This window comes from Microcebus murinus, chromosome 8 (assembly GCF_040939455.1).
Source record: "Microcebus murinus isolate Inina chromosome 8, M.murinus_Inina_mat1.0, whole genome shotgun sequence".
Taxonomy (NCBI): domain Eukaryota; kingdom Metazoa; phylum Chordata; class Mammalia; order Primates; family Cheirogaleidae; genus Microcebus; species Microcebus murinus.
Genome location: NC_134111.1, coordinates 47012834 through 47034431, shown reverse-complemented (window position 1 = coordinate 47034431; position 21598 = coordinate 47012834). Strand labels below are relative to the sequence as shown.

Here is a 21598-nt window from a genome sequence, read left to right as displayed (position 1 = left end):
GACCATAATAGCCAATCTCTGCTCTGGGTCAGTGCTCTCAACTTCAGTGGGCATCAGAACCACGTCGAGGGCTTGTTAAAATAGATTGCTGAGCATCTGGTGGAGCTCAAGAATTTGCATTTCTAACAAGTCCCCACATGACTTTGATGCTTCTGGTTTGGGGACCATACTTTTAGAACACTATTGATGTTGGTGCTTTGAAAAAGTTACATGGAATACACACCTGTATATTTTATGTTTTTATTGTTTATTCATAGTTAGCTCACCTGATAGATTTTACCTTTTTGAACTCTGAGGTATATGGGGACTAGATCCAAGGTTAAATTTCCATTAAAAAGTGAACACCTATTTAGTTAGAACAGGGTTGATAATAAAAAAGAACGTTTGTCTCTTAAAGAGCTCTTACTCTCTTGCTTACAGAGTTGGGCATCAGCAGTCGGGTTGTCTGCTGTAAAGAATGTTTGAATAGATTTTTTTCCAATCCCATTAAACTTTTAAAGTAGTATACAGAATTCCAAAGGATATATGTGGGCGAAACATAAGAATGACATTTTTGCCTTAGAGTTAACGTGCCCTAATTCACCAAGCACATTATCAATATAATGCCCCCTCAAGTTGGAATTCGTTGGCATGTTCAATCCATAGAGTTTAACACAGAAGCTAGTTAAAACACATCCCTAAGGCCACCAAGGGAAAAGTGAGATACCCGCTTCTTAAATCCAGGATAGCCCCTCGTCTACTTGCTAGAGCAAATTGTCTCTAAATTGATTGCTAAGATGCCCTGGGCTGTTGGGGACTAGCTCTGAATGGCTTGAATTATTACCTATATTGAGGTCGTGGAGAAAGGTAATGATAAATGGCAGGCCGTCAGCTAATTGTAACAGTCATGTCGCGCCAAAGAGGTTGTTTCAGAAAAGAAGCAAAGGGAAAAATATGTTCTCCTTCTGTTTATTTGTCCCAATGGTTTAAAAAAGTCAGCTTTATGGAGCCATATCTTCCTCATGACAGATGGGCCTGTACATTAGTATCGTGCTTCAGATCAACAGTTTACATTTCAAGAGGAAGGTGAAGAAACTGAATGTAATAACATCTTCAGCATCTATTTGCCATTTTTAGTCTTATAACATTGATACAAAAAATAGTATTCTGATTAGCAGCTTGACTGGCAACCCATGTAACCCTAAATAGTACTACAAACCTGGAGAGTGCACTTTTACAGACAATTACTTTTGGCGAAACAGTATGTACAATTTTGACAAATAAATACATAAATACAATCATTCATATATAACCTTATACCTAAATGTCAATTATCATCAACAAGCGTTTCTAGTAAATTACTTCTTTCATTCACAACTTACTCTGTTGCTTATAAAAACTATCTTCACCTTTACAGAAGAAATGACAATCAATTCCCCCACTAAACCCACATATTAGGAAAGATAAAAAATGAATCTCAGATACTTTAGGTAAATATTTCATTGTCTTTTGATAGAAGAGATTTGACTGAAAAACTCCTTCCTTGGCTTCTCTGTAAAGAGTTTATTTTCCCCATATCATATCACACAGAGGGCTTTTGTTCTTCAGAATTTAATCCAAATCGAAAATTATCTTCATTTTTTGATTCTGGCTATTTAACAGTACAATATTACATGTTGAAACTGACATTTGCTCCAATGTAAGAAGACACAAAGCCACGCAAACTAGCCACCAAAGATAAAACTTTTTTCCCCAAAGATAAAACTTTTTTCCCCAAAGATAAATTTTAAAAAGAAACTTTAAGAACACAGAGGTTGACTACTGATACTTTCCAGTGCATAAGGAACAAATAGGTGGCAAGGTAGAGAGTTTTTGTAAAAATTGTCTGAATGACTCTGGGTAGAACACTGTTATTTTATGTCAGAGAAATGATAAGAGTGGCTTAACAAATAATTGAAACAATAATTTGGCCACTGTCAGGTCAGAAAATTAACAAAAGTAGAAAGAGATTTTTCTTGCTCACTGAAACATTTTTTGAACATTCAAAAAAAAACCCAAAAAACAAAAAACAAAAGGCAAACATGCTTAAGGCTATTGAAACACTGGACAAATGGCCTTGCTTCACCAAGCTCCATGCAGAAGAAAATGTTACATAGCAAGCAGTTTCTAGCTATACGTACAGTTGGGGAGAAGGAAAAATGCCTTTAAAATATATACATGTGGTCTTTGACGAATATTTACATGTTTGTCACATGGGAACTACCTAGCATAAAAACGTTAGGAAATAGTTCTTTAAGACATACGATCCTCTGATTTTTGTTCCTTTTAAAGATTAGGACTCTATTCATAGTGTATACACACACATATAAGACAATTCGTAGATGTACATGTATAGTGTTTATCATGTGCAATTCCTTGACAACAAAGGTGGCTGGACCGAGGATGGGGTAGATGCAAGGAAGTAGTATGAGACAGAGGCTTCATTCGGCTGCACGACTGGAAGGCGAACCAAGGATGAATTTGTGAGACTTTTCCAGTGTTTGGAACCCACAGCCGCTAAGGCTGCAGGGTGGGCAGGTGACTCACCTTGGGCTGATCCATCTCTCTCCAGGCTACCTGATGCTGTTTTCTAATCAAAATCAGCAGTCTTGTTGACCATGAGATGAAGATGTATTAAGGAATGGGAAGAATTATCTCAGATTCTTTGGGGCTGGGAATAAGACATCCAGTGTTTTCAAGAAATAGGCGATGACTTCATTTTGTTCATTATGTCTACCTGTTTGCTGTCAACTTCCAAGGGGTCAGGTTAAAAAAATACATAAATAAATAAATAAATAAAATGGTATACCCTTTTAGCTGTGGGGCTTTCTTTGAGAACAAACAGGAGTTTTCTAAGAATGGTAGAAGATGAACAATGTGTGGGTTTGCTGAGTGCCTATTCTTCTTCTGATAGAGGTGGACTAGCTTGACCTGTCCTCAAAGTTCTTAGAGAGAGAATTCAGATCAAATGTTTCCTGAGATCTAAGTTGCTGCGATGCACGTTGCAAAGCATATGCTTCACTTACTGTAATATACCCCCAGCCAGAGGGTCCTTCCCAAAGAAAGGCAGCTGCCTTCCCTTTCAGCACCTTGGGATATCAAGGCAATACACTGAACTAATAACTTATTCATTGAAACCAGAGGAAATGGCAGAGAAATCGAAGCTTTCCCAAACACCTAACATATAGCCAAGGAAAAGCCAAAGTCTTGGAAGAATTAGGTGCACTAATAATTCGTAGTTGATCTTTATTTTGGCAGATTTTATATTAAGATGACGTTTCTACTACTGATGACCATTGTGATTATGTAATTATTTTAGCATTTAGCATAATGCATGATACACTGCATTACGTAGCACCTTGTAAGCTAAGGATCTCAAAATACTTAGCATATGCAATTTGCTCTCACAGCACCTGTGAGGTAGGTGTTTTTTTTTACAGCCATTTTACAAATGAGCATGTTGAAGCACAGCAAGATTAAGATGCCTGCTCAGATGGCTCAAAAGTACGGTGGCATCAACAGGACTTGGACCTAGGCTTCCCCACCTCAATCACAGAGCCCCCAGAACACCTCATAACAGCATTGCTGAGAAAAGGTACTTGGATGTTTTTGGGTGTTAGAGAGTCTTACATCTGTCAACAGTAGGGGCAAATCTTTTAATAATATTGGTAACCCTTAAAGATTTTCTCACGTGCTTTGCAAATGTGTGGGAGGGCATCTCATATGATTGCTAAGATTTTGTTAATTATAACGCATACCTAAATCTATGTTTTCTCAATGTGATTTGTTTTTCTCTGGCCTCCTACCAACTTATTTTCTGTACTAGGATTCCTGTGCCTACCAGATCCAGAAACTGTGAAATGCGCTTAGTGACATTGTAGGAAGGGAAGCAGGTGAGATTACATTTGGCAAAGTCTCCTTGGAGGCACCATGTAATGTTTGTTCTGAAAGAGCAAAAAGGAAAAAAAAAAAAAAAAGAAAAAGAACAAATTCTCTTGTTTACTTTGTTAAGTAGCATTTTATATACATCCCACCTGCTGACCAGGTTTAATCCTTGGATGAGCAAGCAGAGTTGATTTCTAAACCTACAGAATATTTGATTCTCAAGTTTAAATCCCCATCTATTTAACTGCAGCCTCCCTGCCAGTACTGAGTTCATTTCTTGGTGGAACTGAAAATACTGTACATATTACATGGCAATAGATGTAAAAATTTAATGTAACAACACACACAATATTAAATAATCACATCTAGCGTGTCTTCCTGACTGTGCATCATTTCTGAATTGTTTTTGAAAAAGAGTTATTTACTTATTTATTCATTTTTGCAGAGATGATATGAAGACATTACTGTGAGTTTCGGTTTCCCATAACCAAATTTTTATCTCAGATGCACAGTACATAAATCCTAGGAGTTGCTTGGCAGTCACTTTTCGAGATAAATGGCAACGCCTTGGGACCTGAGAATGAAATCTGGCCCTTCTAACTCATTTATTGTTTCTATGACCAGAGCCTAACATTTGTAAATTGGTAATCCAAGAAAGGAACTAGAAGCAGGAAGCAAAAACTATACAAAACCCCTTCACCAGTCTATTTCCCCTGGTGACACCTGTAAAACACCAACACCTTAGGCCCCATTTCTTAAAAACAAAAACAAAAATGAAAACGTATTTACATCGGTAAAAATCCTAACATCTGAGATGTTTCTTGCTTGACATGTCATTCCAGATTCTGTGCATTTCCTCTGGGGAGATCTGATGCACGGTGATGACCCGGCGGTACCTACACAAACTGTAGGCCATTTTCCAGTGATTGAAGCCACTGTTCTGGAAAGGGTGTATGCCCAGCTTTCGAAGACACAGTCCCACATATACATCTTCAAGGTGAAGCAGCCTTGTGTGGAGTGAGGTTTTGTAAATGAGTTCAGCCACATCTGCTGAAAAGATATAGCCAGTCCCCGAACAGAACGGTGGGTAGTTACTGTCGGGGTACAAATCCCTGGGCATGTACCACTTACTGCGGATGTCCCGAATTGGCCCTCCGTTGATGACATAGCCAGTAAAATACCTTCTTCTTGGCTTGGTGGAGGGTTTCAGCAATTTATAAATAAGGTTGTCCATGTTTACAAAAATGTCACTGTCTGTTTTCATGACGTACTTGGCTTTTGAACAAAAAGTGGCCACCCACCTCATCCCCATGAGCGTCTTGAGGGTCAGGTTGTGGTAGGAGTCAATAAAGTCCTCCACGATGATGTCATGGAAGATCTGGCTCTCTTGCTCCACCATCTGGTTCAGGACAGGGTCGGCGTTCTTGCCCAGGAGGAAGAGAGTGGCTATCTTGATCCCTTTGAAGTTGTTCTCATCCCCCCATGTCTCTCGGATTGCCTGGCGGGCATCGAATTCCTTGTGGGTGGTGCTGATGAGGATAACGAGGAAAGGAATGTTTTTCTCACATTTGTTGGGCTCGTTTATAAGAAATTCAAAAGAGTGCGGGTTTATGGGTCGAGTTCTTATGTTGCCGAAGGTGAAGTTCTTCCTGGCGACTGTTAGGTGGCTGAATGGCTTGGAGCCAGTGTAGGAAGAAGTGGGGCGGGTTATGCTCAAGTACCAGAGAGCGCTGGCCCAGCACACAACTGTCAAAACGTACAAACAGGAGACCTTTGAAGCCATTGTCTTGAGAGTGCGTCTATTCCAAATATGGAAGAATACGCCTTCTTGGCACTAGTTTCTTTTCACCTAACGAAGGCCTCATATTACTGACAAACCTTGAAGTTTAATAGAGACGCACAAGTCCGTGTGCCTCAGTGGCACTCTGGCATCTTGGCATGCGCTCTACTGTCTTCCAAACAGGGTACTATTCCATGCCTCATAAATCTTCCTCATAACTCTGCAAAATCAATAAAGTATAGTTGTCATTTAGATTCATTTAGTCATTTTACATCCTCAAACAAGCATAACAAGGGCATAAGAATTACTCATGATGACTAAAATAAACTTGATCATTCATTTCCATTAGTACTGAAAACTTTCTGACTTTTCCTCACTCCTTGATAGAATTTGTTTACCTATATCCATACCAAGTTAACAAATATATAGAATATAAACTCTAAATAAACATGAAGTAAACTAAACATTCATAATTTAAAACAAAACAAAACAAAAACGTTCTCACTCTTTCTAAGAGGCCTTTGTTTCAATTACATACTTTCTGGCACCAAAGTCTTCTTTCAAACAAGAAAGTCTCCTGCATGGCCTCATGTCATGTCTCTTTTCCATTTTTCTGTGTCTGAGTTTTTGTTACCTTGATTCTGATGAGGGAATCAGTTCTCATCATCTCCTTGCTTCCTCTAATTCTTTATTTGAATATGTGTTGATGACCACTGGGAAATCTCTGCTAACACCGTGTCCCCCTTGGCTCAGACTTAAAAGTACTTCTCAGCTGTTCCTCACTTTCTCCTTACTTTGGCTCTCACAACTCTTAGTTCCTAATTCTCAGTTTTCCACGCATCTTCATGCAGAGAATACCCTGACCCTTTGTGCATGAAACCTGTCACTCAAGTGTCCTTTCAGACAACAGGCAGCATTTATTTTGGAGTTGATCTAAATCATGTCGCTTTTTGTGGTTTTCAACAATTCACTCATATGTTCCTTTGATGAAATTATACTGGCTTCTTGAAATTGTTTTTTAAACTTTGTTACATTTGTCTATATAAATATAGGATGAGTATACTTAGACAGACAATTGATCATGGGGCCACAAATCCAGAGAAGATATGATGAAAGACTTCAATTTGGTGTTCAAATTTTGAAGTTGTTCTTTGGAATTCTAATCCTTTCTAGAACCTCTAATGCTTTCTAGAACTTTTTTTGGACTTCATGCCAGTTAAATCTATATACCAAGTTACAAAATCCATTTATGTAAAAAATTGTTTCTTCCTTTCTCGTTACAGGACAATGTGGTAGTCCTGGAAGGCAGAGACAGTAGAGGGTAGATATCAATTTTAACAAAGTCTGCTTCAAAGAAAACTATGTGCTTAAATGTACAGACTGTTTGGAAATAATTTAAGTGGGAATATAGATTGAAAATCATGCTTCTAAGCACAATAGTCATAATGAAATAAAAAGACATGATGGGTACAGCAGAGACAATATATATCCTCTCGTCTAAGCCAGGAGCGGATTGTAAATATACAATCCATACGAGACCAGCAATAACTCAGTGTAGTTACAGTTCTAACTAAATGAATATTAGAATGGCTTCAAGCAGCATGACTCGAGGCACAGTCAGGCCTTCATCCAGCCCATAATAAGTACTCTCTAAATATAGGCTCTGGTATCCTTGGCCTCCTGGGGAAAATTTCTGCTCTAAGGTGCACCAGAGCTGATAAAAAGAAGGTTGTGATGTGCAGCAAGCTTTGAAACTTTAAACAGTAAGCAAAAGGAAGTGAGAGATGCCAGTAATAAAGAAAAGGGCTTCTCGACTTGGGATATATAGACGTGGACTCCACTTCAATTCTAAAAGGTTATAAGTGAGTCCCAGGATGGTATCAGAAACAAACTTTCTCAACCATTGTCCTAGCCTATGTATCTGATTCTTACAAGCCTACTTTTATCATCATATTGCCTTTGTCTGCTTGTGTATTTTCCTACTAAATTGTGAGTCACCTATTACTAAGATGGCCAGGGCCTCCCCAAAAGACCCACCTGGAAGTGGATCCTGCTAGGTAATATTTGGGAGCCCATCACCAGGCTATTAATGGAGCATTTCTCCACTTTATATATATTTTGATCTCCTTTTTATTATTCCTTTCCTGTCCCTATGGAGTTAATTTCACAAGTTATTATCCCCTAACCTCTATAGTCATGCCTTCATTCAGCTCTTGAATTTATTCATTCGTTAACTCATTTATTCATCAGTCGGCTAGTTAATAAAATATTTATCGAGTGCCTGTTGTGTGCAAAGTATTGGCAAGCAGAAATAGAATGTATATTCCTGCCTTAAGAAACTCTTAGCCTAGGAGAAAAGATTTCAAGTAAATGATTAAAACCGTGTAATAAAAATTTTCATTGCAAGGCTATTTGGAGTAAGCAGGGAGGTTGGGCAATGGGCAGAGTATGGGAGGGCCAAGTACAGTCCTGCAGACTGTGCACAGGACAACTCCAGCAGGTACTGTTCGCACAGGCTGCCATGTGAATGCCATTCCTCCACCCCACCCCGGAGTCACACATGAGGGAGTCCTGGGGAAGATGCTATGGCAGGTTCAGAAAAGGTGAGCTAAGCTGAATCTTCAAAAACAACTAGCTATAATCTAGATAGGAGCTGGGCATTCTAGGCAAAGGAAAGAGCATACGCAAAGGTATAAAGTGAGAGGGAGCATGGTGTGTACCAGGAATGTAAACACTTGATTAAAGGAAGAGGACAGGGTGATGGGGAGGAGGGTGGGAGTATTGAGAAGGAGGGCTGTGGACATCAGCAGGGGTCAGATGGGAAGTGGTGCTGAGAAACTATCCCGAGCTGAGTATCTGGTTACCCATCTGTGCAATCTAAAGGGTGTGAGGGAGGATTTTCCTGTCCCCAAATCCTGTCCACTGATTCAATAGCAAACCATTCATCCATATTAAAGATTTCTTTCTCCCATAGTTCTGTGCTCTGGAAGAGTGAGAATTTTTATCTGATACTTTTCTGTATAATTTTCTGGGGGGGGGGAAACTATCTATGCATAAACATAGATACCCAGGCAGTTTAGAAAGAGTGAAACAATATTGATATATAAAGGGAGAAATATAAGAGAAATAGGTGAGAACATGAAAAATGTTTATATATTTATACACACCTTTTCACAAAAGAATAAGCAATCTTTTCTAGACAGGAAAGAAACATAATACTTCTTACCATTATTATCATAGCTCTCATTTTTAAATGCATATGGTAGACCAGGCACTGTGCTTATGGTGTATTTTATGCCATTCTATTTTATAGAATTTCATTCCTTATAGTGTTATAAAAGAGGTATAAATTTCTTCATTTGACAGATGAGAGAATGGAAACTCAGAGATATGAAGTAGCTTGCTCAAGATCACACAGCTCGTGACTGACTAGGTAAACAGTTGCTCCCAAGCTTCCTAAGGTCTGTTGAAGCAATAGGCTTAATCTTGGATGGGAAAGCCCAGGGTGGTAGAGAGCATCACAGGCTGCTCTTCTCTCTATCCATGCATTTATTTTCTTAGACGTGTTTCCATTGCTTGGATTTTTGTCTAGTTCATTCTGGTTTGCTGTATACTATACCAATTCTGGAGGGATTCTTGATTATCAAAAAATGATTATTTGCAAAGAGCACATTAAAACTTGAAGATGCTAAGGGCATGTTGGGGAAGTTGCAATCATTGAAGAGGTTTGGAAACACTTTGCAGGTTCCTTTCTCTGAAGTTCTGAAACACACACACACACACACATACGTTAAAAGACTCACTATCTCTATTGACCTTTTTTTCCTTTTTTTCTTCAGACATTAGAACAAAAGTAGGCATAGTATTACATCTTAGTCAATACTAAATGCAAGTTAGAATTCAGTAAATCCTCTGTTAAAAAAACAGAGGATTTGAAATATGAAAATGAACTAGCATAAAATATGAAGAGTGGCCATGGATAATGTGGATTTATAGCAAGGAATGCTAAAAATGGCCTTTTTGCTTATGACAAATAATTTTTATATACGTTGGATGAAGTAGTTGGTAATGGGCCAGTATGTCTATGGTTCACTCCTTGAGAAATCCTAACTTGCAATGTGGATTTTCTGTGTCTTAGTACCCTTAAATATAAAGAAAGGGAGAAAAATAACATCTGTTTTATCTCTAAATACATTATAGGTATTAACCACTGCCAAGTCGTTTGCAGTTCTGGGGAAAGGGTTCTGTCCAGGCAGATGGTATTATCATAGGAAAAGCAGGATCTAGTGTGGGTAAGGGGATTAGTTTGTAGTTTTACATCCTGAGCACATATATTGATCGATTCTTCTAAATAAATAGTATTCCTGCTAGTGTTTTTGTTTGTTCGTTCAGACCAGTGAGTACATAGTGCAGATTTTCCTGATAGAGAAATCTGTTTTCTTCCTGGAAAACTCAAAGCAAAAAGCCTGCTGAGATGCAAAAGGAAAACAAAAAAAAAAGTCAGCTGAAAAGTTCTGGCAAAGGCACTGACGCCACAAAGCAGAATCCTCTGGAGTGATCTTTCAGTTTTACAAGATTTTTAAAAATCCTGTTTAACAGACAAGTTAATGTATCAGTAAAATAGAAAGTTGCACATATAATGTTTGTCATTCCTTTTAGCAGCTTTACCGCAACCGCAGACACTGATGACACATTAAGTTGTCATCCATTAAATACAAATCCCTCCAAATAGAAACATTCAGCTGGAACACATGAAAGATTCCCCCCTCCCCCCTTCAGGGGCCTGATTGTATTTCAGATTACCTCACTCACAGAGCTCTCCAGCAACACTCCACCTTCACTTTTCAGGAAGTCAATGGGACAGAATTTTCAATTTAAGAAGCCAGTTTCTCCTAGAAACTGCATGGTGGATTGTCTGTTATTTTGAATAGCTGATTTTTTAAAATCCCAAAACTTGTTGAAATTCTTCTTTTGTACAGCCAGAGGTAAGGTCTAGGAGCAGGTGGGTCGTGTCTCTTTGGTGAACTGTGCACAGTTTGGGGCGTCAGCTCCATGTCCACCTCTATCATGGGTCAGGCAGTGTGATGGTTAATTTTATGTGTCAAGTGGACTGGGCTAGGGGATGCCCAGATAGCTGGTAAAACATTATTTCTAGGTGTGTCTGTGAGGGTGCTTCTGGAAGGGATTAGCATTTGAATTGGTAGACTCAGTAAAGAAGATCATCCTCACCAATGCCAATGGGCATCATCCAGTCCCCTGAAGGCCTGGGGAAAGACAAATTTGCTCTCTCTACTTGAGCTGTGACATCATCTTCTCCTGCCTCCAGACATCAGTGCTCCTGGTTCTTGGGCCTTCGGACTCACACTGGGATTTACGATATTGGCTCCACTGCTTCTCAAGCTTTTGGGTTTTGACTGAAACTATACCATTGCCTTTCACAGGCTCCGGCCTACAGACAGCAGATCATGGGACTTCTCAGCCCCTGTAATCTCATGAGACAATCTCTCATAATACATCTCTTTATATAAATATATGCATATATATTTATATCTATATCTCCTATTAGTTCTGTTTCTCTGGAGAACCCTGACTAAGACAGGCAGGTACAAGTCAACACTGATTTTCTATGTCTTGGTTGCCACTTATATGCTGAGTTGGTTTGACAATCAATCATTTGTGCTTCCCTTCATCCATGGGCAAGACTGCAGGAGCCTCACCCATTGGCCTGCTTCCATTCTCTGGTGTCTTAAGGAATATCTCAAGTTCTCCCTTTCATTTTCAAGTATACTTCATCAAAGATGAACTAGGTGCCAGGGACTGAGCTGGTAAGACATATAGGAGCTTACTTTCTAGGAGAGAGAGGCAGAAAGTAAGTGCGTGATAAACAAATGCAAAAATAGTCTCAGGTAGTGATTAGTGTTGTGAAGAAAATAAAGTGGGGTAATAGGATAGAGACTGAGCAAAGGTGGCATGGGGGAGAAGGGCTAAATTTAGATGAGTCGGTCACTCATTAAGGAGATGACATCTGAGCCAAGAACAGAATGCCTTGCTATCTCTGGTTCAGTCTTTGAGTCTTTTATTAAGATTTTGTCTCCTTCGCTTGGTTCTTTTTATTTTTATTTTTTAATGCATCCTCATGTGCTATTTTTTAAAAATTTTTTTTAGCTTGGCTCTTTTTAATTAATGGTTTATTAGAAGCATCTTTTTAGTTTTGACCTCTGCTCCTCCCAGATCTTTTGGATCTTCTTGTCTTTGTGTTTCCCAGCTGTAGCCATTCTGCCCACTCCTGCAAATGCCCCCAGCTCCATGGGTTATCTACAGTATTAGTTTGCTAGGGCTACTCCAACAAAGTACAGATGCTCCTCAACTTACGATTGGGCTATATTCAAATAAACTTATCATAATTTGAAAATATCATAAGTTAAAAATGCATCTGGGTATGGTGGCTCACATCTGTAATGCCAGCATTTTGGGAGGCCAAGGTAGAAGGATCCCGCTTGAAGCCAGCCTGACAACATAGTGAGACCCCATCTCTACAAAAAAATAAAAAAGCTAGCCAGGCATGGTGGCACACACCTGTATTCCTAGCTACTTGGGAGGCTGAGGCAGGAGGATCATTGGAGCCCAAAAGTTGGAGGTTGCAGTGAGCTATGATCATGTCACTGCACTGCAGTCTGGGCAACAGAGCAAGACTCTGCTTCAGGAAAAAAAAAAAAAAGAATAGAAAAGAAAAAGAAAATGCATTTAATACATACACCTAATCTACTGAACATCATAGCTTATTCTAGCCTACCTTAAATGTGCTCAGAACCCTAACATTATCCTACAGTTGAGCAAAATTATCTAACCCAAAGCCTAGTTTATAAAAAAAGTGTTGAATATCTCATGTAATTTATTGAGTACCATACATTACATCAAAATTGTGACAGGTTGGCACCATCGTAATATCAAAAAATTGTAAGTTGAACCATCATAAGTTGGGGATCATCTGTACTTTGCTCCACAAGACTTCACGCCTCCACATTTTAATTTTCCTGATTTGAACTAGTAGTGTATGAGCAGGTAAATTCTTGGTTTTTGGTAAACCAACTTTCAAAGGGTGAAAAATTTGTAATTAGCATTCAAAGAAGAATGAAATATAAGTATGAAAAGGGATGCAAAATTTGTTTTATTTTTAGATTAAAAAAAAAGAAAAACCAGTTCTGATTCTTCTCCTAAGACCATGTAAAGAACATGTCATAGTTTTAAGCAGTCCTTTGCTCCTGCCACCTTCTCTTTCCTCTGACCCCTTTAAAATCTCAAATTAATTGAGAAAGATAAGCCAGGACTATGGCACATTTCCCAAACCAACACTTCCTGGGTTACCGGCTTGGTTTTGTGGAGAATAAGGACAATTTTCCTGTCTCACCTCAAACTATTAGCATTTCTAGTATTCAGAGTCAATTTTGAATATTCACAGATCACAGGGCACTACCAAAGTGGCTTTAACATAGAGATTTGCATAGTAACTTTAAAAACATGATGAAGAAAGATGAAGAGGTTGGAAAAAAGTAAACCCAATATTAACTAGTTAAGAGAAGCAAGATAGTGAAAGAGAGAGATGAGAAAGAGAGATAGAGAGATAGAGAGAGATAGAGAGAGAGAGAGAGAACAGAAAGGGTTAACTACTGGTGTTTGCGAAATGCTCTTGAAATGGGCAAGGAGCTGTCTGTACGGTACATCCTGATATTGAATAGGGAAAAGAGATCCTTCTGAAAAATGTTTTGATCTCAAATGACTTTCCTTGGAGCTGGTGTACAGTGAAATCAAAGCATCTTCCTCCTGTGGGGAAATGCAGGAACTCAGACTGCAACAGAACTAATTGATAAACAAGCCCCAGAGGCCAGTGATTGTAGTCGGCTGCATTAATTTGGCGTATGGTTATCTTGATGCCCACTCCCTCCCCTTTTCTCGCTCTTGTAATTATGCTGTAAATAAGCACAGGAGAGGAAGAAATAAAACACGATTAACACTAGATAATGGTCCTTGAAGGAACACCTTCATAAACCATCATGCTATCCAGCTTGCTAACTTGTTATCTCTCCAAATCGCAGAGGGCTGGCTCTCTCTCCCAGTCTTTCTTTGCAGTAAGCTTTCTGGGCTATTTAAGGAACCAGACCCATAGAAGTTGAAATCCCTGAATGCTCATAGATTTAAGTGTTCTGATTCCTCTGCCTCAGATAGACAAAGAGCTAATTTGTTCCTTTTAAAAATTTAATTATGAATCTTTTCAAAGAGACCCCATAATTGAACTTACCCAACAGATCATTTGCAACGAGGAGGTGGTGGAAAGCAAAAAGGTAATATTCATCATGACATGACAGTGGAAATCATTTCCCTCCCAAATCTGGAAAAATGATTTGAACCTTTGTCCTTTTGTAGTTCAATATACCTTGACATTTATTGAAAAAAGTCTTTATAAATCCTTGCATTTGGAAGAATGGGGCCAACTTGGAAGAGGGGTGGTTGGGATGAGTATGCTTTGTGTGGGCTTAGGGCTCTTGCTATGCCGCAAGCCACACTTTATTTCACTGAGGAGAAAGTGCACTTCAAATTAGAAGGGAAGATTACAGCTTTCTTCAAATCAATGTGTTGCCCTAGTTCTAGAATTCAGAGAATGTTTTAACATTGCTACAATCCGCTCAGGGAAAAATGAAAATAAGGATATCTCATTATTTTAAATAAATGCTTGGCTTCCTTTGCAGTGATGGATATTGTGTCTTGACTGCCTTATATAAGACACGTTTTTAAAGATAGGCAGCGCAATCACTTATTTAATCATTGGAGCCTGGGATGATTGGGCTTCGGGTGGGGCTTCTCCACTGGGAAAGGAAACACCAGTATTTTTTATTAGAAATGTGAAAGAAGATGAGAGGAAAGGCATCCTACTAATATACACAGCAGCTGGGAGAATTTAAAAATGATGAGCTATGTGGTAACAAAAAGAGTATTCATTTGGCCCATTATTTGGGGGGAGGCCAATATAAATGGATATTTTTAGAAACCAGAAAGCTGTTAGTATATTTACTATCTAAAATTTACAAAATCTAGGGAGATATTTCTCAGCTCACCACAGAGAGGTAATATTATTTCAGATTATATATCAAAGAATATTAGTATTATGTAGCAGCTGATAACACATAGAAGAGAATTTGTGATCTTTATTTTCCTTTTTTTTGTTTTCTAACTCAAATGTCCTTTTATACAATGTTGATTTATTGAAATCCATAATAGCCAAAAATAATTTTACGTAGCTGCTGTCAGTGGAAATTACTTTGCAGGTAGTCAATCTTATAGTACCAGAAGACCCAACTTCTGGACTTTTAGTCATCAGCTCTGAAGCCTGTACAACTCTATGCCTTTGTTTCCATATCTATAAAATAAGAATGGGCCAAGCGTGGCGACTTATGCCTGTAATCCCAACACTTTGGGAGGCTGAGGTGAGAGGATCACTTGAGGCCAAGAGTTCAAGACCAGCCTGAGCAATGTAGCAAGATTCTGTCTCTACAAAAAATAAAAATTATCTGAGCATGGTGGTGCATGCCTATAGTCCCAGCTACTTAGGGGGCTGAGGTGGGAGGATCACTTGAGCCCAGGAGTTCAAGGTTACATTGAGCTATGATGAGGTCACTGACTCTAGCCTGGGAGACAAAGTGAGACCCTGTTTCTAAAAAAACAAAACAAAACAAAACAAAAATTAAAATAAAATAAGAATGATAACATCTGGCCATACTTTGCCAGTAAGGATCACTGTAAGGATCAAATGAGATAACAAATTTAAAAATACTTTATAAGCTGAATAGTACTACGTGAATGTAAAGTATCATTATTATTAACATAATTATTATCATATTATTAACATTATTATTGACATATAGAAAAATCCAAAGATGATTGCTTATAAAATGTTTCATGAGGCATAATCAGCCAATGCATTTTGACTAATTGGCACAAAAGCAGTTTTCCTATTTGGCTATTGCTCAAAAGAAAAAGAAAAAACTTGGCGCCTCCAGTTGACTGTTTTCATAAGAAACTTTTGATTTTGTCTTACAGTGCCTAAGTACAGAGATCTTGCACTTCCTTAAAAATGGGGGCAGTATACAAGTTATAGGAAACATCATTATGAGTATCTGTTTTTTTTTGTTTTGTTTTGTTTTTTAAGACACAGCCTCACTCTTTCGCCCTGGGTAGAGTGCAGTTGGCATCATCATAGCTCACTGCAGCCTCAAACTCCTGGGCTCAAGTGATCCTCCTGCCTCAGCCTCCCAAGTAGCTGTGACTAAAGGTGTGCATCACCACACCCAGCTAATTTTTCTATTTTTAGCAGAAATAGGGTCTCATTCTTGCTCAGGCCCGTGTTGAGCTCCTGAGCTCACGGGATCCTCCCGCCTTGGCCTCCCAGAATGCTAGGATTACAGGCATGAGCCACCACGCCCAGCCTGTGACTATTTTTTTTTTCACAAAAAATATTTATTGCATAAAGACACCTAATAACACACTATTGATGGAGTGGTGAACAAAAAATAACTGTATTAAAATAGACATTTCAATAACAAACTACTTCATAAGATTATTATATTAAAGTGACTATTGTTTTGATCAGCACTAATGTGACACAGAATTATATTTTTTTCAAATATAACTTTAGAATATAAAAAATTTACCAGGTTTAAACAGGCTTCTGAGCAACATTTACATAGCCAAAGCATAGATTCCATGTATACTAAAATAGCCTGAAATGGCTATACCAGGGGTGGAGAATCTGTGGCCTTAAGACCACACGTGGCCTTCTAGGTCTTTAAAGGTGGCCTTTTGACCAAATCCTAATTTTACAGAACAAATCCTTTTATTTTCATTAATACATTTTTGTTTGTCTTTTATTTTTATATTTTATTTAAAAATGAATATATTTAAATACCAAAGAATAAAATAAGTTTCAATTAAATAATCCTCCCATATTGACCAGCACAATTATGACATTAGTAAGCCATAAGGGTTAAACTGGCAGCTTATGATTTAGTTCTAACTTCCCCCGCCTGACTGGCACCACTATCACATGAGGCTGATTGGCGAGAGCTTCTGGGGGTCGAGTACTCCAGTCTGTTAACACCTTTCGACAATGTAGCACTGTGTTTCTGTTTGAAGTGAAATTTGTGAATAGTTGCACAGCTTGACAGTATTTTTTAATTGTCTACTTAACAACCCATCATATCAAAGAAGACCAAGAGAATGCTAAAGGAAGAAAACAGATTTTTTTAATGAGGATTGGGAATTACAATATTATCTTCTTTCTGCTAAAGAGAAGATGATTTGCTTGTTTTATGATACTGCAAAATCAAACTTAAAGAAATTCAGTGCTCATCAGGATTATAACACTCATAAGGACCACAAATATTTTAAATTAGAGGGAGAGTGTGGAAGGTTTTATTGCAGAAACTAAAAGATGAAAAGCAAGAGCAAAGACAATTCTTTCAAGCTGCAATAAGACCTGGAAATAATGCCACTGAAGCAACTCATAAAGTAGCTCATATGCTCAGGGAAAAATGGGAAGCCATTCAGTGATGTAGTAATTGTGAAAGAATGCATTGTTGAAGTTGTAGGATGCTTAGACCCTGATAATGTGTTAAAGTACCAACAACTACCACTTTCAAGTAGAACCATAACTGATCAGCAGCATGAATTAGCCTTCAACTTAACAGAACAACTTCATGAAATACTTCAAAAGAAATATATATGTTATTTAATTGCTTTGGATGGATCAACTAATACTACTGAGTAGGCACAGGTTTTATACTTCATTCGGGTCATAACAGAAGATTTTCTTTGCTACAAAGACTTACCTGCTTTGGGCACTCTTTCGAACAGAACACAGGAAATAGATATCTTCAACAACTTTCAAGATAAATGTTGTGAAGTTGGACTGAATTTGGTAAATTTAGTGAGTGTATACACAGACAGTGCACTTTCCATGACAGGAAAACATGAAGGGTTTATTGCACAGATGAAAGAAGTATTAACAGATCCAGATGCTCTCATTTCTTTTCATTGTATCTTGCATCTGCAAAATCTCTGTGCTAAAGCTACTATTTTAAGAGACACTCTGTAACAAGTTACAAGTATCGTTAACTATATTCCTGAAAATGCAATGAGGCATCATCAACTTTAGTATCATAACATGCTAAAGTTGAACAATAATGTATTCAGTATGGATTTGCCATATCATTCTAAAGTGCATTGGCACTCAGGGACAGATGTTAGCCAAAATTTTCTCTCTTCAAGAACAGATAGTTAAATTTTATGAAGAACAGAGTCAGCAATGTAAATTATTGAAAGAAGATTTCTATAAGAATGCAGCATTTCTATATTATATCATGTCAAATCAAAATGGCTTGAATATTTCTTTGCAAGGTAAAGTTAAGTCTATATATGATATGTGACAAAAAAAAAAATCTAAGCATTGCACAAAAAACTATCTTTTTTCAAAATACTTCTTCAAAAGGAAATTTCAGATGAACATTTTCCCCAGTTAGCAAATGTCATTATTGATGAGCAGGATGTATCATATGAAGAATATGCAGTTGTTACAGACCTATTAATTGGAGAATACAATGAAAGGTTCAGTGACTGAGAATCATGACATCACACTCAAATTAGCATTTCCGCCTCACCTTAGTTGATATCACCAAGGCACCTAAAGATCTGCAGAAGGAATTGATGAAGCTCTCAGTAGATGACATTTTAAAGTCACTGTTTGATGCTAAGAAACATCCAACTGAAATATGGAAAAATGTAGTAGAATACCCATGCCTTCAGCAACACACCTAAAAAATGCTTGCTTTCTTTTCAACCACTTATTGCTGTGAATGTACATTCTCCAACCTAACCCCAATTAAGATGCCATTAATGTCACAAATGACTGATACCTATCTAGAGGATCAATTGCAACTGTGGACCTCCATGCTGTAACCAAATACTCAAATGCTTTCCAACAAAAAGCAGACACAATAAAGTTATTAAAAGGTTAGCTAACTTTAACAAATAGTTTTCATTTTTGAAATTATTAGGTACATAGTAGTTAGATTTTTTTTTTTTTTTTACAAAATAATGTACATTTTTAAGTATATCTAATTGAAGTTTCTTGAATGTGGCCTTATTTGATCACAGCTAAATTAATTCAACCTTCCAAAATGAAAAACTTCCCCACCCCTGGGCTATACCAGGATTATTTTACAGAGGTTTGAGACAAAGCCACTATAAAATATAACTGTGAATTTTTTCTTCATAGGCTTGTCATGCTTGTAATGAAACCTAATCTGAAATGTAATATTGCAAAATGTATCATCATTTAATCAGTTAGCCAGGGGACTTAGGAATATTTGGCACTAGAATCAGATTTATAGATCGTTCTAGAAATGTGCCCAAAGGAAAGCCTGTGGTGATGACAGTTTTATTTGGCAGAGTAGCTTTTTACCCATGCCTTTTTGTTTCTGAAATCTGTGGTTCTGTGTATAATTTTGCTCAGTTAGTACTTGCTGGCCAATCAGATGAAAATGTTCTCCTCTCTGGTCATCTACGCTGGCTTTGCACGGCCCTCCCCTCAGCCAGTCCCAGGGCCATGCCACACGAACTATTCACCAAACATTAGCCCAGCTTTACCCTCACGGATACTATTATGCTTGAGATTTCTATCTCTATGCATTCCCCTCTTTTGCAATCTCCTTTTTGCTAATGATTCTTATTTCCTCTATGGTTAGAGACCCAGCCTGCCAGTTTTCATCCAATGGTGCCTTGAACTCTTCTCCACAATCTACTTATGTAGCTCTTGAATCTACTTGAGGCTACACTGGACTCCTCCAGCTAGGACTCCATGAACAGGGATTGTGACCTTAATCTCTCCCAAGGCCATGGCTTTTTAGTTCTCATTCCTTCATCACTTCTCCCTTCTTTCTTCCCCACTGCATCAATTCCCATTATTGTCTACCATCTTTATTCTTACTCTTGGGTCTTAAAATATTCTCTGGCAAAGTCTCATAATCACAGACACTTGGAGACAACCTGGTGTCCTGGACAAAGCGACAAAGCACAGGATGGACAGTTGACAGAAAAAGATTCCAGTTCTGCCATAAAAATCTCTTTGGAATTTTTTTCCCTTAACAAATATCTCTTAGTTTCAAAACTGCATTAGTCCTCACCGATCAGAAATTCTGCCACTATTACATGTTTTTTCAATCCCCTTAAGGAAGGACGCTTCTCCCATATTTGGCATTTTTAAAACTCTCCACTTCCCTAGACTCCCCTTTGTATCTAGAAGTGCTTGTCTTCCTTTGCTTGGGAAAATGACAACAGCAGCAAAACTTTCTCTTGGCCCCGGCATCACTTTCAGTTATTGTCATACTCTTCTCCTTGATGTCATAGCCAGGGCCCCTAAATGAGTGCACTTTACTGCTTTTTCCCATTTCCTCACCCACTTCACTCTTGCCCTCTATAAGCATGGCCTTTGATGCCATTCTGAGTAAAGCATGATGACACTTTTCCAGTCCAAGCCTCCCTGGTGTCAGCTGCTTTTGACACATTGAGTCAACGTGTCAACTCCTGCTTTGGATTCTTTCCTAGTGCACACTCATGTCTCTCTGCTCACCTTTCTGGTGGGTCTTTGTGTTTTCTTCTCTTCACCCCTCCTGGGCCTGCTCTTTACAGCCTCCAAATCAGTGCTCGGCCCTCCCTCCTGTCTCAGCAGCAGGGAGCACGTGTGCTCTTGAGAGCAGGCGCCATCAATCTCCAACCACGTTGACCAAAACGGTGGATCAGAGACTGATTCACTTTTCATTCCTGCTCATTTCAATACTTTCTCTCTCTCTCTCTCTCTCTCTCTCTCTCTCTCTCTCTCTCTCTCTCTCTCTCTCTCTCTCTCTCTCTCTCTCTCTCCCTTCCTCTCTCAGACAGGGTATGAAGGTAAGTTTGCATCAAAGGAAGAAGAAGTTGGCCTTGACTTCCCTCTGCTGTTTTTTGTTTTTTTTTTCTTGGTAGAAAATATATTTTAGAACACAAGTGTTTGAGTTCAATTTCTTGCATTGGGACGTTTGTATCATAGACAAACTTAACAGGCATATGGGGCAGGTTTTGCTAATGACAACAAAAGGTAAAAACATAAAATGTTTCTGTGCTTTTTGTTCACCTACATAAATATGAGTTTTACTTTTCTTTATATTTGAGATGTCAGCCTGTGTCTGAAACTGCTTAAATGTTGCAAAGTGCCATTTAAAACATGTTTTTACTTGGCCCATTAGAGAAGATTTTCCATGAAATTCCGAGGCTATTTTCTTGTTTAGAGACTACATTTTAATTGTCATTTCTTGAGTAAGTTCTGGACATGTGGTACAGGTGATTTTTCTAAGAAATTTCAAGCTATTGGCTTTCGCTTTCCCTTAGTACATAACCTGAAAGTTCATGAGACAGTTTCAAAGTTTTGTAGAGGTAGAATTTAGGGAAGGTCTCTAAGTATAATTGGAAACAGGTCAGGTATAAAAGGAAATAGTCCTTTTTTTCCTTTTAACACATGGAACCATATAAATATAAAACCATCAGAAATTAAAGGAAAAAAATCTCACTTAATACTCTTTACCATATCTCTTCAGCCAAAAGGGTAACCATTTTCATAGCTGGGTGGATCACTACAGCACATAATTCTTAAGATTTGTTAAATCAAAGTTATGACACTTAGTAATTCTTTTGAAATAATATGTTAAACAATATTTTATATTGAATCGATACCTACTTTTTACTAGCACTATATAAAATGCTAGTAGTTACAAGTAATTATGAGCTATGAGTTACAAGTAACTCATATAATCTTACTAACAATTACTTCTGCTAAGT

General features: G+C 38.1%; 1 protein-coding gene across 3 annotated transcripts in view; it reads right to left on the bottom strand.

The window, feature by feature from the left end:
• Positions 1-1291: 1291 nt before the first annotated feature.
• Positions 1292-21598, bottom strand: part of B3GALT1 (beta-1,3-galactosyltransferase 1) — a 492457-nt gene continuing 472150 nt past the window's right edge. For all 3 annotated transcript variants that reach the window (XM_076005628.1, XM_076005627.1, XM_020288406.2), the window contains one exon: positions 1292-5903. In XM_076005628.1, the coding sequence (XP_075861743.1) occupies positions 4706-5686 (981 nt within the window). In that variant the 5' untranslated portion in view covers positions 5687-5903 and the 3' untranslated portion in view covers positions 1292-4705. The remainder of the gene's footprint in view (positions 5904-21598) is intronic.